The 18,689-nt window shown below is 36.9% G+C and overlaps 1 protein-coding gene across 1 annotated transcript; it reads right to left on the bottom strand.

Annotated features, from left to right (window-relative positions):
- Positions 1–2,635: 2,635 nt before the first annotated feature.
- LOC135460101 (uncharacterized) lies at positions 2,636–14,834 on the bottom strand. Its single transcript, XM_064736772.1, has 12 exons — positions 14,810–14,834; positions 12,702–12,806; positions 11,807–11,928; positions 9,735–9,815; positions 7,975–8,097; positions 7,271–7,363; positions 5,807–5,867; positions 5,170–5,318; positions 4,497–4,700; positions 3,960–4,126; positions 3,373–3,524; positions 2,636–2,727 (listed from the first exon to the last, which is right to left on the bottom strand). Exons 1-12 carry the CDS (start codon positions 14,832–14,834, stop codon positions 2,663–2,665), a joined length of 1,347 nt encoding a protein of 448 aa, XP_064592842.1. The 3' UTR covers positions 2,636–2,662.
- Positions 14,835–18,689: the final 3,855 nt, after the last annotated feature.

Here is an 18,689-nt window from a genome sequence, read left to right as displayed (position 1 = left end):
ACTCCCTTCAGGTACTTGCAGACATTGATAAGGCCCCTCTCAGTTTTCCCCTTGAGGCTGAGCAGGCCCAGCTCCCTCAGCCTTTCCTCATAAGAGAGATGCTTTGGTCCCTTAACCATCTTTGTACCCCTCTCCTGGGCCCATTCCCAGAGCTCCATGTCCCTGTTGTGCTGAGGAGGCCACAACTGGACACAGCACTCCAGAGGAGCCTCAGCAGGGCTGAGCAGAGGGGCAGGATCACCTCCCTCGAGCTGCTGGCAGTGCTCTTCCTGAAGCACCCCAGGACACCATTGGCCTTGCTGGCCACACAGACACACTGCTGGCTCGTGGACAACTTGTCCTGGGATCCCCAGATCCCTTTCCACAGAGCAGCTCTGCAGCAGGTCAGCCCCAGCCTGTGCTGGTGCCTGTGGTTTTTCCTTCCCAGGTGCAGCACCCCGCATCTGCCTTTGCAGAACTTCAAAGAGCTCTTCTCTGCCCATCTCTTCAGTCTGTTTGGAGGTCCTTCTGAAGCACAGCACAGCAGTGGTATCAGCCTCTGCTCTCAGCTCAGGGATGAGAAGGCATTTGCTCCTACATCAAATCCATTGAAAAATAAGTTAAACAATAGTGGGCCCAGTATAGAACCTTGAGGGACACCTCTAGGGGCAGACATCCAACCTGACCCTGGGCCTGATTATGACCGTCTGTCCTCACTCCCTGAGTCAGCCTATGAGGATATTGTAAGAAACTGTGGAAAACCTTGCAGAAGTTGAGTTAGGCAACATCCACTGCTCATCCATCCAGGGAGTTGTTTCATCATAGAAAGCTATCAGGTTGGTCAAGCATGATTTGCCTTCAGAGAATTCATTCTGACTGCTCTTGATCACCTCCTTTTCCACATGGATAGAGATGGCCTCCAGAATGAGGAGCTCCATTGCTGTCCTGGGGTGACTTTATGATGCTTGTATCCCCATTTGTCTGTTTAGCCCAGAAATAAGTTTCGAACCTTTAAGATTGGTTCTGAATGGAAAGGTGGGAAGAGAAGAAGCATGAGGTTTGTTTCCAGAAACTGCACTCACTCCTCCACATCCCAGCTCCTGGACTGTGTTGTCTGCGGACAGACAGACAGCGGGAGACTGCTCTCTCTTGCTTTTTACTTAGTTTTAGCTAGCTGAGGCAGAGAAGTTCCCTGGGCTGTGGTTTTTCTTTTTCTTGTAAATGTTTAAACCTGCTCTGGACTGAACACCCAGAAGAGCACCCAGCAGCTCACACCTGTGGCTCACCAGGCCGGGCCTGGGCCGTGTCATTTCCATCACTGGAGGGACTGAAGAGACTGAGTGAGCTGACCTACAGCTCATGAATGGGACTTTCTGAGTTTGTCATCTCTTCAGGCAAGCAAGAGGTTTTATTGTTTAATATTATTCATTTTTTGTGATGGTGAATGCTTTGCCTGTTAAATTGTTTTCCACTTTTCTCCAAGGAAATATTTTCCCAAACGAGTTGAGGGAGGGGCCACTTTGGAGATTTTCTCCCAAATTTGCCCTAAACCAAGACAATTGCCTTTCCAGGAATTGAGGTGATAATTCTCTGTGCCTCTGTGCTCTCCTTCTTGCCATTTTTGAAAACTGGGGTGACATTTGAGTTCTTCCAGTCTTCAGACACATCTCCCCAGCTCCATGAACTTTCAAAGAGGATAGTGAGCAGACTTGCTATGATTTATGCCAGTTCTCTCAGCACTCATGGGTACATCCTGTCAGGGCCCATGGATGTCATTTGCCCAGTGTGAGAAAACTCAATTCAAACAGTTACTTTTTTCAGTTATTTACTCTGATGTAAATTTACATGAGGCAGTGGTTTTTTTTGTAACCTACTAATAAGCAAGGAATCGATGCATCCCAAATCATTAGAGATATGAAACCAGAGCTGCTGGAATACATTCAGAGAGAAGCGACAAAGCTGGTGAAGGGCCTGGATCACAAATCTTTTGAGGACTGACTGAAGCAACTGCGGGTTTTTAGCCCAGACAAAAGGAAGCTCGGGGGAACCTTATTGCTCTCTGCAGCTACATGAAAACAGGTGGGAGTGAGATGGGGAAATATCTCTTCTCCCAGGAAACAAATGGCAGGACCATAGGAAATGGCCACAAGTTGAGCCAGGGGTGGTTTAGATTGGACATTGGGGAAAATTTTTTCATGTAGAGGGTTGCTGAACAGTGGAACACTTTGTACAGGGAAGTGGTTGAGTCACCATAGCTGAAGGCATTTAAAAAACTATATAGATGTGGCACTTAGGGACATGGTAGTCAACAGCACTGGGTTAATGATTCGACTGAATGATCACAAGGGTCTTTTCCAGCCTAAAGAGTTCTATGATTTTAATACATTTAAATTGTGATAGACATCAAGGGCCACCAAGATGAACAAAGACTTGTACATGAACAACACAATAGATATACAGGTGCAAAATACAATATGGGAATCCTTTCTTACACAGAAAACTGTAACTATAATTCACTGGTTAGCAAAACTATGTCATTCTTGGATGCAAATGTGCTTAGACATCACAGAAAAAGAGCAAATCTCAAATCCCTTAAGAATAGCTAGGAGAATGATCAGATTATTAATACTTATTTAAAACCATGTGGAGGGATACATTGTAAGGTATTACCTTGATTTCCATTTTAAACTTCAGCATGAGTTTCTCGGAATGGTGACTCTATCTCCTCAGAGCATATTGCAGGGTCTTCTGGAGAGTTCCCATAATTATATAATTACACAGGATCAATACATAACCCAGTAAATCTTCTAAATTAGAAATAATATTTTTTTTTCAAATACAAGAACACATCTGCCTTCCTTTCCCTAAGTCACTAGATCAGACTTTGTGTTGCAGAATCAGAGAAAAAGCAAACCAAATATTTGAAAAAGATTTTCTGCTAGTCCCACTGGGAGACCACAGTGTGTTAAATGCATGCAATGGGTATTTTTAAGTTTTCGTGAAAGGGGGTTACTGCCTTGTGAATTCCACATTTTTTATGTCATTCAGCGCATGTTTGCCAAATCTGGGCAGATTCTGGGTGCATCTACCTAGAGCATGCACTGAGATATTTAGACACAATATAAAAAGACATCTATTATCAAAATGATAAAGATACCAAAGAAAAGATGCATGGTGGAGTATAAATTCAGAAGCCCTGTGTTACAAACCATTACCCATTATTACAATTCATACAGTAGCTCACTAAAACACACAAAATGGAAGATGTGACATAGAAACCCTTAAGGCATGGCAACAACATGCTTTTTACTACTGCACTGTTGTTTTATGTATTCAAAAATTAGTTGGGTGACGATAGTTAAGCTTCTGTGATTTGACAAGAGGATTTCTCACCTGACCAGTCTACATAAAGACAATCACTCTTAATCCAGTTGGGGATTTCTCCTGTCTGGATGCAGTCAAACACAATTTTTTCTGTTTCAACATATTCTAAATCAGACTTTGCTTTCCCAATGTTTCTGAAAAGCTTTGTTGGGAGGCGTGTCCTATCATTAAGAAGAGAAAAAAATAAAAAAGAAAAATAGTAATTAAAAAAACCCTTAGAAGATTTTAGTAAGGAAGTTAACTTATAAAAAAGCTAATTTAAAAGGAACTTTCTGTAGAACAAGTAGGAAGCAAAGATGATGATGTTGTAGCACAGGGTTGTCAAATAAGCTTATTCCAGCATGTTTTATAATACAATAGAAAAAACTTGCACAAGCGAGTTAAGTTGTGATGCTTTTCTGCTTTTTATACAAGGTATTTCTAAGTTATTTATTTCTTTCAAAATATAGATGTAGACCCTGCTTTAATACTTTCCCCCTATAAATAGAAATAAAAACTGTAACAGCAATCTTAAAAATATATTTTTCTCTCTGTGAAAATAGCTCATTACTTTTCTATGTTATTTCTACCTTTGTTTTATTAGCTATTCAATATACCTTGTGTCATCCATATGTTCATTCCCACAAAATATTTCATACGACAGAATGTCAGCCTGAGCATTATTAAAAACTTCTTCCAGATCAGATCTTTCATCCTCATTCTTCCTGATAAACTGATGGATGCGTTGCTGTGCCCCAGGAACATCACAATATATGGTGTGAACCTAACACGTAGGATAAAAAGTTGCAGTTCGTGCAGTTCACGTAATTGAAAGGCTAGAAAAACATGTTTTTTCCATGATAGCATTCTCATGCTTCATTATCTTTAAAATTTATTTTTAAATAAATTAATTTATAAAGACAAACCAAAATTTATCTTTAAAAAAAAGCCAACTAATGAGTATTCAAGTTGGCCTTTAATTATGTGAAATAGTCTGAAAATCTTACCAGTAAATTAACGTATACAAAATAACATTTTGCCATTTTTAAGACTATGACATTTATAGAGTAAACTGCATTCTTTTTCTTTAATGAAGTTTTTAGAAAGCCCATTAAACAAATAAAATTTTATCTTTGCCGAAAGCATATTCTTACCATCTTGATAAGAGATTTCAAGAGTATTAGCACAGTCACTTGAGGTTTCATTGCCTTGTTAAATCTTCTTTCACTTTGTAAGAGCTCAGTGACTTCCCTCTCTCGTTTCTGTACAGATTCTTGTATCTCTTGCAGGATGGTGTGTGTTTGCCAAAGATATTCCTTTTCCACTGACCAGTCAATCTTCCTTTCTTCATCAGCTGCCTGCAGGCACAAAAGATAACTCTCATACACTAAACCAAGATCTAAATTTTGATTGCTTTCATACAAAACTACTGAGAATTTAATGAGTAAGGTGGAGCAGAAATGAAGAAAAGCAAATGAAATACTGAATGATTTCTTTGGTTCCAATGTTTAGAATATAGTCGTTTTACATCAAAGAGGTGGGTACTTAAAAGCATTTTGTAGCAAAGCGTCTGCTATCAAATATATAATGACAACCATAGCACACTATTGTTGATTCCAGAACCAAGGAGTTTGTTTCATTATTGTGATGTTTTAATCATTCATCATAAATGTATAATTCTCAAGCCATGTATATGTTTGCACACCTTAATTACTTTCAGTTAGACCCATGGTTGATTTCAGCTTTTGAAAGAATCAGCCTGATTGACTTTGAAATACCTGCTGCAATCCCATAAACAACCAGTTAAAATTACATTTTTGTGCTCACTTGGTCTGTTTTTAATATTAAAACCTCTGACATATCTGAATTTTCTCCTCCTGCCTTTTCAGACTTTTGCTGAAGATTTTTTATCTGGAAATTCATGAGGTCTTGCAATCTTTCCACGTGTAAACTGATGTTGTGTAGTTCCTGTAAAGCTGAATTTAAAACAATAGAAAACCAGGTAAGAATAACTTCAGCATTTCTAATCTGCAGTTCCAACAATACTGTCTCTGTAAAATTATTTCTCTTTAGAAATCAAGAATTTGTCACAAGCCAATATTTTTTAATAATTAATATTTCATTTTCATCAATAACTCATTTTTATTTATTTAAACTCAAAGAATTTTTAAGCACTCATGCTTTGTTTTGCTTTACATTTCAAAAGAAAGGCAACAAGTGTTGAAATAAACCTACTGAGAAATTATGCTGATGGTAAAAAGCAAAGTGTGCTAAGTGGTTTGGAGTTACTACAGGCAGTATTTGTAGCTTCAGCATTCTTTTATTATTCCACCTGCACACACAGTATTGAAATGGAAGTACTTATATTGACTTCAGCAGGTATGCAGCTTAGTTAGTGTAAAAAAAAGAGCAAACAGGGAAGAAACAGAAACAGATCAAGAAACTCTGCATCTGAAACACTTACTCAGTGTGTGCTGTGTATAAAGGTAATCTAGCTTTTTACACAAATTTTCTATAATCCAGACCTGCAAGACAAGGAAAGAAGAATAGCAGGAAATAACACTCTACCGATTTTCATTATATTTCCTTGGGGAGAATAATCAATGATAAGGAAATAATGTTGTTTCTGGTTATGTGTAGAACCAACAAAAATGGGCTACTGAGCAGTAAAATTGGATCTCGCTGGACAGGAAAATACAGAAATAAACCAGAGACAGCTCAGGCACCAGAGTTTTCACATGAGCCTCAATCAAGGGGTCCTCTGCTTATACTTTCTTAGGCCTTTGTCCACACTGCTTAAATGATAAGAGTGACAAAATGATTGATTCTCCCGAAACAGTTGAATCACAAAAGCTTTTGGAAGGATTCCTATGGCAACTCTGCAGAAAAGATTGTGCGGGCTAACACAAAATATTCCTTCTTCCCACAAGCCTTAGTACATAGTATCCTCATCACTTTTAACGCTTCATTATAATACTTTTGCTACATTTCCTCGACATATAATAATTAGGCCAAAAGATTTGTAAGCCCCACAGGTTTTATGCAGTTTCTCCATAAGGCATAGGATATTACAGCGGTGAGCATGGCTCAATGTGTTTGAAAAGTGAAAATCCTCGCTATAAATACTGGTGCCATGCAGAATTTAAACGGAAGGTGGTGCTAGGACACTTGAGAAGAGAAACTAAAAATCTTGTCCAAGATCTTCGCTCAGAAATCACACTGAGCTCTGCATTCAGTTTCACAAATTAAAGAAGAATCTCCCTGACAGACTGGGCCCCCAGAACCCTCCCAAGCCCAAGGCGGGGTAAGATCTTCAGAGCAGAACCCTGGGCAGAAAATAACAAATATCAGGCCATGCTTACCAAGGCTGTCGATGACAAACCCAACAAATTTCTTTTTGCTTTTTACACCTAGGCTATTAATAAATTAAAGTGCCATTACTACAGATAAATTTGGAAAGCCTCAGGAGCTTTAAGGAGTTTTTAATGAGAAACACCAAATAAGGTAGTTTTGCTGCTATCAGCCAGCTGAAATGCAATATTGCAGTAATGTAGACAATGACATGCTTTTGTTGATTTTTAATTTTAATTGCTAAACAAGGAAGAAGCAACGTGCTGTACTGCAATTTTAAAATTCTTCAAAAAAAGACAAAGTATGGAATGCAGGAGAAATGACCATCTAATAATTTTAAGTGGAAAGAAAAACATAGTAAGACAAAACAGCATATGCCATCTTTTTTGCTGTTTAGGAAAAAACATACAGTTTTATCAAAAAAGAAGAAAGCACGTGCATAGTAGTTTAATCTTCACCAGTTTAGATGTACATATCTAAAAGTATACATGCAGGTAAACAGCACACCCTGGAAACAATAGCAAGAACACCATCTGACTCCAAAAAGAAAAAGAAAACACAAACTCTGTTTCTTTACCTTTTCTTTTCTCCAGTTCTCTGTTCTTTGTTTCATTTGGTAAAGAATATCTTCATTCTCTTGGATCAGTTGTCTGTTTTTTAATCTTAGGTTCTGAAGGCAGTAAAATAGGGCAAAAGGGATGAGAATTGCAACACTATTTTTCAGAAAGGCATCCAGTTTCAGTTTTTTTGTTCTACGCCTTGAAAAGTCATAATATTGGACCAGGCTGCTAAGGCCTGTGGATTTAAAAAAATTAAAATTCCTCATTTAGCAATGACCATCTATGGCCAGAGGTACTGTGTTTCTAAAGACTCTTTCTAAATGCTTGAGGACTCTGAACCTTTTCCTTAGTAGCAAAACAGAAATGAGGAATAGGATAAACCTTAATATCTATTCATCACCAAATAAGCAGCACACATCCTAAATTTTCTAGGAATATCCTTCAAACATTATGTACATGACAGCAAATCTACTTCCAAGTGCATAGCACAGCTAGGCCAAGCTATGAAAACTGATTTGAAAGTATACTGTGCAAAGCTGTATTCATCTCCAGAATGAGAAAACCATAGCTTATTTTAAAATAAAATTTTAAAATTTTAAAAACTGCATGTCTTCATTTAACTGTCTGTCCATAACAGAGCATTAATTATAAGGCCTGTTCCTGCAACCTCTGTAATTACCTGCTGTGCTTATCCCCATGTGAAACAGAAATACTTGTTTACCTTAACTGTATCTTGCCAGTGTACGTTGCTCTTGGTCATCAGCTCTTGGTAAGCTTCTAAATGGGATTTCAGACACCTCATTTTCTCACTGTAATGTTTCTTTATAGTAGTTATAGTCTCCTCCTTTACAACAAAACATTAGTGAGAAAATTAATAGTGAATGAGAACAGGAAGTCAGGCACAATAAAGGAAACAGTTTCCATTTTGGGTTCTCTTTTGTTCTTCATTCAATGTTTTTTATTGTCTGTGAACATTTACCAGTGATCACAGGAGGTTTGTACTGTCATTCATTGCAGACTTCAAGCAAAACTTACTGCTAAAATAACATATATTCTATGTATTTTTCTGCAGAAATAAAAAACCAAAGCCTTTCTCAGAGGAATTTGCCTAAGCAAAGTTAAGCAATTTTAAAGAAATTAAACTTAGCTCAGACAAGGAAAGTGTTGAAGTAGCATTAAAAAAATCCACACCAATTTTGCAACCAAAATTACAGCAATTCTGTGAAGTAAGATCATTGCATAGTGTTTGCATCACTGCCCAGGAGGCTGTTGTGTCTTGTGTCTGTGTTCTTCCCTGTTCCCTTTCTCTTCCCTTAGTGGTCTGTGATCAGCTGAGAGTGGAAGATATGACTGTGTCAGGGTTACATCCCTATCAAAGTTCAGAAATGGATTTACACTCGTATACAATGCTTGTACAGATGTGACAACCTGAGAACAATATGAAGGGTATATGGGCTTTGTACATGACAGACAAGAAATTCTCTAGATTCTACACTAAAGGGTATATAGCCTTTGTACATGACAGACAAGAAATTCTCTAGATTTTACTTGACAGTCAGAAGAATTTGCTCACTTCCCCTTGGTGGCTTTAGAGGAATTTCTGAATCTCCTCTTTCTGAGTGCCCACAGTAAACTTTAAATGTGTGGAAAGCATTGTTCTCCATAGGAGCAGAATTCCTGTCTTACTGTGGATCAGAAAAGGAGAATGTGTGACAAATAAACAGAATCGTGAAGCTGTAACTCCGAGAAAACATTCTGGGACAGAGTAGCAAAAGATGATGTAGGTAATTCCATCTTTTTGGGAGAATTACTGACTGATGGAAATAATTCCAGAAATTATTCCACTATATAAATAGAAAAAAAAATTCTATTTTTAGAATATTTTTCAAAAATATTTTAAAAATATTTTAGAAATATTTTTAGAGAAACAAATACTTCCACTAAGGATAGAGAGGTATTGTGGAATTTAGGTCACAGGAATGGCACCTCTGGATCCTCATTGTCACCTTGAAGGAGTTTACAGGTGAAGAGATTCTGTTATGCTATAAACAACATTAAAAAAATATTGCTAGGCTAAAACCAAGCTAAGTAAAAAGTTGACAAAAAATACACACAGAAAAATAAAAAGCCATAAAGGCAATACAGCCGGGCACAGGCCTTAACAATGCAGTCATTCTTGAGAGGCACAGCCTACAGAAATGCAAACGTTGAAACCATGGTGCCAGTCATGACATGAAGGTGTTATTAAGAGAAAATTTTAGTAACAGATAAATTTTACAAAAATGTCTGCCATTGTGCCAAATAAAAAGTAAAACCAGACTTCACAAAGTTGTAAGATAAAATACACTTCAAGATACACTGGTATTATTTACAGACGTGAAGAATGGTACAGGAATGGATATTTAATTGTGAATGAAGGAGATTTTATCTCTCTGTATCACTGGTTAATGGTCAAGAGTTCTAATACTCCAATATAATTACCTCCTTTTCTTTCCTCATATCATCTAGTTTTCTGATTATCTTCATGTGTCTGTTCTTCATTTGCTGCATGTCTTTTACAATCTGTAGAGGAAGAGGGAAATTGTAAACTCAGAGCAGAAGGAAGAAGGAAATTACAAACTCAGAGCACTACCAACTCCAGCTGCAATGAACCAGAGATAAGTACCCAGTAGAGTACAGGCCAACACTTTCAGCCTTCAATATTAGAAAATACGTTATGCTATTGAAAGTCTGGGAAATAACTTGAAATAGAATTTCTCTTTTGGTCCTAACATTGTACCTTCACTTCTTCCTTTTTAATATTGTGATCTAAATAGAAAATGGAAGACATAGTCATTATAACAATTGTTAAGTTTTCGAAAAAAGAAGAATAGCATTATGAGGCCTATAACTGGGGATAAAAGGCAATCAGTGGGGAAGATTGCATTTTCTCATTTAAGAGTTAGAAAAGCAAAGTGGTTAAAGAATACACTCTATGTTGTATTTCATTAAAATAATTTGAAATCCTACAAAATTGATATAACTTTAAGTACACTGGCAGTTTTAATGACTAATAAATACAGATGTGTACATCAAGGATGGACAAATTGAGCATTTTCATGTTTGAAAGTGAACCATTTAAGCTTTAAATTGCATCAGGTTCCTCTTTAATGAATTTTGGTTTTAAATCAGTTCATAATAGTCACTAAAGGAAAATTCCACCAGCTCCTGTCCTAGCTTCTGCTGTCCACCTTTATTTGACATAGTTATCTGGTAGGTACAATGTCAAATTGCACTGACACATGAACGAGATTAACAGATACTGCTCAGTCAATTACAGCAGTAATGAACATGACCATATGTAAATTATAAAAATCTAGAACTTTTCTAGAGATTTCCTGGTTTCAGTTCCTCACTTAAGCTTCACATGATGCAGATTCTGCTGACAGTGAGTAGCTCAGCCCAATCAAAACAAAAATAATAAAGTCTCAGATTATTTATTGCGGCTGATGCATTATTTGAAAATAGTTGTGGTTGTTGGCATGGATCTAGGCTGACAGATTAAATATTTATTAATATTTACAAGCAGTTGGCTTGGGGGTGAGGAATCTCTACCAGCTGACACTGTCACAGTTCAAATGACATAAAAGCAACCAAGCAGCGATGCAGTCTTGAAACATACTCTCCTATTTACACCTCATCCACAAAAACTACAGTGGAAGTAGAGAAATTTTAAAGAGACACAATCAAAGAAAAGCCTCTTTGAGAGGACTGAAAAACTCCAGATGGGGCTCCAGATCTCATCACCCACAGAGGTCTGAGTCATTTTAGTAATTTGCTTCAGGTATTTTACTTGTGTCTTACACCTTCCTCAGCAGTCTTTAAGTAGTCTGTACAAAAGAAATCACCACTGAACATTTTTGATTCATACTAAAAGACCAAGAATACAAGACCATATCTAGTGGAAAAAAATAAAGCAAGGAAACCATTAAACCAGGATATACGTACATTTGTTTTTATTTTATATACAGACGAATGCGCACACATGATGTTCCATAAATTAAATAAATCTAAATACAAAATCAGAAGTTATTGCAGTCTCTGGCACGAAAAATATTATAATAGGAAAAGAACCCTCACACTTCCAGTCACATACCACTTCCAGCAATGAAGAAAAATGCTGAAAAATGTATATAAGAAGGCAAGGATTTCCTCCAAACACAGTTACAAGGGAATTTTCATCTTTAGACACCAACCTGGGAAAGGCATTTAAGCAATTTACAATCTGATCTAAGTTAAGATGGCACTTTGATATTAGTGTTTGCATTTTTATATCAATATTCAAAATTTAACTGCAGGCTTCCAAATGCAAATCAAAAAGCCATCCTGCAGAGCAAAAGGTGTGAATTGTGTGAATTGAGTTTATTCAATGACAGTGATTATGACAATTCATCCAGTTTATCCTAAGGAAAGAGATTCTTGCTTATACTGTCAATTTTTAAAATATTGTAAACTATCCAATCACTGGGTACTTTCTTTGAGGGAAGGGGATGTTTGTTTTAATTTTTTCTTACCTTGATGATATGCAGTGTAGCTAACCTGTATGGAATGTATGGCACCTTTTTGGTTGTACATTCCTCCAGCTCAGTTGCTTTGTGATCAGCAGCAGAAGAAACTCCAGATGTGGTAAATTGATCTGGTATAAAACAAAATTTACCTTATCAACTAAAATGCACTGCAACTTCACATATGCATATTACATTTAAAATTTTTTATTAAAGGCATTGGCTACCTTTTATTTTTTTCTAATAACAAAATAGGCCCCTCAGAGGAGAAATACAGCAACTCAAACTTGTCAGCTTTTGTCTTGGGACACCATACAAACTTACATTTCACAATTACTTGTTCCTGAATACACTGATATTCATTACTTACATATATGTATGTCATTAAAACTAAAACTTAAAAATCAGGTTTAAAAACCCATGCAGAAACATGTTGCCTCTTAAGAAAATTATCTTTTGCCACAACTAAGATGACACTTTTTATCCTAAGAAACTACCTTTTACAAGTTATTTGATAGACAAATTTTTTTATCAGAGTATGATACAAATTTTGCTTTTCTAATCTTTCTTTTTGGTAAATAAGAACATAAAATTACTTTTTTTTTTCCCAATCAGATTGCTCTGGCTTAATACAGAGCTGACTTTCTATTGGAATATTAATTTAAGTATCCCAACCCACTATCATTATTAACTAACAGGAGTATAAGTTAAAAATTATTGATGTAATTACCTGGAATAGTAACTTGTGTATATCTAAGCTAAAGAACTTTATTTGAAAATTCAAGTAACACAGGTAAATTCAATCAGAGCTCACATACAAGGGGAAAAAGGAATAAAACTCTATTTTTTCTTTAAGTATTATCTGTTCCAGAAAGCAAGAATAATACTAGTTTTGTAAATATACCTTTCTCTTGAGTTCTGTCTTCACTCCATCCAATCAGGGAATTCAGAAATGACCACTTGTTTATATTAATTCCAAGCTTGTGCAACCATGAGTTTCCCTCTCCATCTGTTAACAAAATTCAAGTGCTAAAATATTGTGAAAATCATTGACATTTTTGCTTTGATTGTCTTTGCCTAAGTGTTTTAAGTAATTAAAAGGGTTACACAGATGTCAGAGATTGGGAAGTAACTGAGAAAACCAGAAGCATAAGAAGGCTGTGTAAGGACTTGTGTGAGACTTGAATGGTTCCACGTGATCCTGAAAACAGAGATTTTGAATGCAAAGCCTATATTCTGGACTTCTTTCTCATCTTCTGTAGGAATGTTTTCAAAATGTTGTTTTGAAAAATTACAAAATAAACTGGATTTTGCCTAATATCTTGGAAAATGTGATTGTATGTGTGTGTGTGTGTTAAGAGGTGGGGCAGTATCACATTGTTACATGAGGTGTGTCTGACAGGTATGAGAGCTCTGGATGCACTCAGCACTCCTGCTGAGACAAAACCAAGCCACAACACCTTCAAGTGCTCTGATGTGAAAGAAAACAGTGTCTGAAAGAAGTCATCTGACTCTGCATTGGTCAAATAAATTATCAGAATTTGAGACATTTTTTGCACTGGGGAAATATAAATGTATACCTTTCCTGAGCTCCTAACACAATTCTAGTTACATACTGCAATGACTTTATACTAACAAATACCTGTCTCAGCATGTCTTTTTTTGACTAGCTGAACTGTAAGTGGATGCACCATTCTAAAATGCAGACTGTCCAGCTACTAGGTGGATCATCAGTCCTTCCTGTTCAGGTACAGCCATAAAAGTCTTGTTTTTCAAGATCCAGTTTTGGTGATTTATGAAATGCATAAAATACATGTTGAAAAGAGCACCCTTGGCTCAAGCTATTATTTTTTCTTGAATTCAGCCTTTTCATTGCTATAGATTACAGATAAAAAAATGTCAGCTTTTGTTCTGAGAGTAATGTCTTTGAAGGACACAATATCTGTATAGAACAGCTACTTTCAAACAGACTTGATGTCTTGCATCTACATCCTTTTGGTGCACATTTTGTTTTCTTTCTGCCATCTTGGAGACTCTTAGCAGCCCTTCACTTCACATAATCCTACTTGGGGCAAAATTAGCTTCTTATGCATCAATGCTTTCAGGCTAAGAGCATAGGGTCTATATTTTCCTTAGTATGAAGATTAATCAGACATCCTGATTTCATTTCTAAGTTAAAAAATACAGTAGTATATCATGTACTGCTGCAACTGCAAAGTTTGTCTTCAATTTAGACAGACCATTGGGAAGAAAAATATTGGAAACTCCAACTGGTTAATTAATGAATGCTAAAATGAGTCTGTATGTCTTCTGTTTAACTTAGCATTTCACAGAGCATGTGACTCTCCAAGCTACTGACCATCCCTTTTCACACCACTTGTGTGTTAACTCACACAGAACTCTGTGGAGTGGCAGGGATGAGACATCTCTAGCAGTTCTTTGCACTTCTTTCCATTGCCTGCAGTCAGACTGCTCCCAAAGGGCGCTCTGGCTACGACAGCTCCTTGCAGTTTAGTTGCCTTGGAGTGTAAGGCTCCTCAAAACAGAGGCCTCTCCTTTCTCACATTACAGCTACAATGAAAGCATCCAGCAGAGTCTAGGCAGCCACGTTACTATTTCTGAATAACTACAACTGTAGTTTTTGACAGTTTTCAGAGAGATTGCACACTTTGTTTTAGAAGTTACAGGTGTAGACCATATAAATAATCTAGTCCTGTTCTGATGGCTTTTGTTTTAACAGGCACAAAGCCACTATGCATCTGTTGTACATGAGGAGCTTGAAGATCATGTCCAAAAGCTATAAACTGAATCATGACAGGAGCCCTTCCATTTAGTCTATACTGACTTTTATCCATATTCAAGGTATATCACCACTGATGACAATGTGGGCTATAACGTTTATACAGTTCTGCTTTTGTGACCCTACAATACAGATACTACCACCAATTTTTGTGGAAAGCAGTGAAGTACCATCTCATTCCAAACATCTGAGGCACTGCCATTACTACTTACCCTCCTCAGGTGTGTCTTCCACCATGCTTTCAATCACACATGATGGATGTTCCTGTACCTCTTCTGAGTAATCAATTACACTGCCTGGTAGAGGAACAGTGGAGTGCCTGGTGGTCTGTGGTTTAGTTCTAGGATCAATTCGTAGTGAATCTTTAACTTGCCAGCCTGAAAGGTTGTCACTTTGCACCCATGCTTCTGAAAAACAAGCAACATAATTGTTTTTAATAAAATGCCAGGACAAAGCATTAGAGTCTTAAAAAGAGTCTTAAAATCAAAACTGTGAAACAAGACCAGATCTGTAATATCACACACCAAAATGGATTTAAGATCAAAATACTCCAAACTGTCAGCAGTTTAATTAAACCTGGGTGACTTTTTTAGAAATTGATCAGAGCAAACCTTTAGTTTTGGTCTTTCTTTCCGTCTTTTTTGAAACCTAACATGAAGCGGTGATTTAATCCTGGTTTGACTGTCAGATTTAGCTGAATTAGTAAAACACATTGAGGTCCATGATATAAAGCAGTCAGAATTCACTATCTATCCTGAATAAAATCTGTCAAGTCTCATGCAGCTTCCATCCAAAAGTGCATCTCAAACACACTCCTCAATGCATAACTCTTGGCCAACTTTTGTCTCTGGATATCACTAAGATATTTGATTTCTTTTTGACCAATTTCTATTTCCCCAGAAAAAAAAATGTTTTCTTCATGAGTTTTAAAGAAATAAAAGATATTTGTGACCAAAAATATTATTTTTTAATACCTTGCCAACCTCATAAGTTTCATAGAGAAACATGTTGCTTTTCTAGCTCTTCAAGGTTTATACAACAGCCAGGAATAAAATGAATACTGGATTCTGAACATGAAATGCAAATGACAGGCTTTTTGGGAAGCAATTAGAGCACATGCACAGTAATGAAACTGTAGGTGACTGTAAGTTCAGCAACTGAAGACATGTCATTGCAGTAATTTCAACTATCTGCCTAGGGGACTTGCCGCTGCCTGTCAACATCACACAAAAAGTGTTAAAGCCTTTAAAACTTGGCTTGTGCCCACAGAAAAGACCTGAAAATTACACCTAAAAGTGGTCAGAAAGAATTATAATGATAGCAAACTTATTACTGAAATGACCGTGGACCAGTTGAAGTTCTACACAGATAATGAAGCCGACAGAATGTTTTCATATCAGGGATTGAGAAATGCAGCTTAGAAATGCAGTTTAACAAAGATGAGTCTGGTTTAACTAATCCTTCCCTCCCACTGTCACCACAGTCTGAATTTTTTTTTAATGCTTTCTTGATCAATTTAGTAAGTAGTACTACCCAAAGAAGCAGCACAAGAATATGTTGCTAGATCGATAGCAGCTTCTGCTGTGGTTTAAGCCTGTCTAGCAGCTCAGGTCCACGCAGCCGCTTCCTCACTCCCCCACAGGGATGGGTGAGTGAATAAGAATGATAAAAGTGATAAAAATCATGGGTTGAGTTAAAGAGAGTTTAATAGATAAAGCAAAGGTCAATATGCAAGCAAAACATAATAAGGAATTAATTCACTAGTTTCCATTGGGAAGTCAATGTTCAGTCACCTACAGGAAAGCAGGGCTCCATCACATAAAATTGTTACTTAAAAGACAAATTCTGTAACTGAAAAAGTCCTTTCTTTTTCATCTTAAGGCTAAACTTTTATTGCAGCACACAGTATGGTATGGCATGGGATATCCCTTTGGACGGTGTTTTGATTTAGGAATTGTAATCCCCAGTGCCTGCACCAAGACTCTCCTAAACCACACACCACTCTCTCACAATGTAAAACAAAGGCTCTTTAAATAACTTTGTGTATAGAGGCTGTCTGAGAGCAAGTTTCTTTCTTGCTTCTTGTTACAGCACTTCCTATTGATGCATAAACTCTCTACTATTCAACATTACCCATAGTGAATGCATGCACTAGGCTTTCTTGTAATAACATCAGCAGACTGAACAGAGTCTGTCCCACCTTCTGTGCTCTGATGCAAAACAAAGAACAGCAGTGTGAGAGAGGAGTGGTAGGAGTGTCCCTTAAGTGTGGAGTGAAAGAGACCATTGCTTCTGGACTTGACCAGAGAGATATAAATATCTTTTGCTACTTCATCATGTGGAAAATAGAGAGTAACTGTTCTCCCAATGTCCTGACAAGCAAGACCATATTGTTTCCCTTTGTGGCTTACAAAAAAGTGGAAATTGTCATTTTTATCCCTGCTGCGATCATGCAGAGAAACAGAATGTAGCAACAGCAGTTGCCACGGAAGTCCATTCCTTCCTCATTAGTACTACATCACACTGGTATCAACTGGTATGAAGATTTGTACTAGGATATCTTTTATAACTCCATCTCATCCCCTGAAAGTGATTTAGCAATGAACCTGGACAGCGTATTACAAGTAAAGGCTTGTTTACATTGTTACAAGCTACAACTCAGTTCTTGTCCAGATGGAAATGCATTATGCAAACATTTTCTTTTTACTCTGTCTGGTCAAACCACATTTTTATCTCTAACATTCTCAGGTTACGCTGCCTTAAGTAACAACCTTGCCCAGTTGTATTGCCCAACAGAGCTGACAATCAGACGTGTTTAACTTGTTATTCTTCACTTCTGGTGTGAAGGTTAAACAGTCAGGACATATATATGTACATATAGTATATTAGCAAGAAGAAGAGAATATGTGGCAGCTATCGCCTGATATATTGCTAATACAGAGCAAAACATCCATATCAAGAGTTAAAATTCCAGCTTCCTACCCAGACAGCAAAGCTTTCCTGGCTGTATTTTGCTGATCTTTCATCTTGAAAATAAAAATAAAGGCATGCATTTTGTACTATAAGTCACAGAGATGCTGGATAAAATGCAAGAATGTAGATTTATTATTCCTTGGAATAAGATGTCTGTTTGTATATGTATTGATAGACAAAGCTGCTCCTTCATGTTGGATAGACCTGAGATTCCATGGAATTACCAGTCTGCTCATTCATTAGTCAGCTGCCTGAGACTACACACAGACTTCAGTGCCCCACTAATCTTGCTATTTATCTCTAAATCAGACATGGCATTTCAATGTAAATGTTTACTATTGCATTTAAATTTTAAACACAATGCTTAAGAACTATGTTTGACATTTGAGGAAAAACTACTTCTACAAATATGTGTGGGAAGGCCTAATATTAGGTAAGAGAAGACTGTTCCCCCATGATTTATGGTCAGAATCTGCAGGTTGCATAGAAGAAGCTGTAAATCTTCCTCATGTTTCCCTATACTGCCTTTCCACACCCTGCTTTCTAAGGTAGGGCAAGACAAACCATCTTCTGTTTTTCAATGCCTCAAATATGACCACATTGAGGTTTGTATCAGAAAAAAAAAAAGAAATATCACAATAGTTTTTGTAGGAGATAATCTGCATAACAAAAATTATTTTAAGAGTACAAGTGCAATTTGAAGACAATTTTAAGACGTCACAGTTAGGATGCATGTTATCTCTGTGGAAAATCTATGAGGAAACCTGCAACTTTTGGCAATATTATTTCTATTTGGTTGTGACCTCATCATCTCTTCTTTGAGGCAGAATCCAATGGGAAATGCCTTGCAGGTTAATCTTTTTTCAGCAATCAGGAGCTAACATTTCAGGGAAGAAATAAGCAGCAGGGATGTAAGGGTTTGAGAAAAGGTCTAAGTTAGCAAAAAAAAAAGTCCTAAATAAAATAGTGGTAAAAAAGAAATTAGGACCTATTTAACCAATTTTTAATCACTTATGGTGAAAATGATTTATGTTTAAAATCCAAATGAAACTCCCTTTCCTTAAGTTCATAGCTTCCTGTCCTACAATCAAATAGATAATTTTTTTAAGATTTCTGAAT

Source organism: Zonotrichia leucophrys, chromosome Z (assembly GCF_028769735.1).
Source record: "Zonotrichia leucophrys gambelii isolate GWCS_2022_RI chromosome Z, RI_Zleu_2.0, whole genome shotgun sequence".
Classification (NCBI taxonomy): Eukaryota; Metazoa; Chordata; class Aves; order Passeriformes; family Passerellidae; genus Zonotrichia; species Zonotrichia leucophrys.
This window is presented reverse-complemented; position numbering and strand designations above follow the sequence as displayed.

What these genes read in the sequence shown, in the direction of transcription:
- LOC135460101 (XM_064736772.1), bottom strand. Translation starts at nt 14,834, where the DNA reads ATGGTGGAAGACACACCTGAGGAGG. An exon ending in AGACAGAACTCAAGAGAAAG is followed by an intron (nt 11,929 to 12,701) that starts GTATATTTACAA and finishes GTTTTATACCAG; the next exon opens with ATCAATTTACCACATCTGGA. An exon ending in TAATATTAAAAACAGACCAA is followed by an intron (nt 4,701 to 5,169) that starts GTGAGCACAAAA and finishes TTGTGCCTGCAG; the next exon opens with GCAGCTGATGAAGAAAGGAA.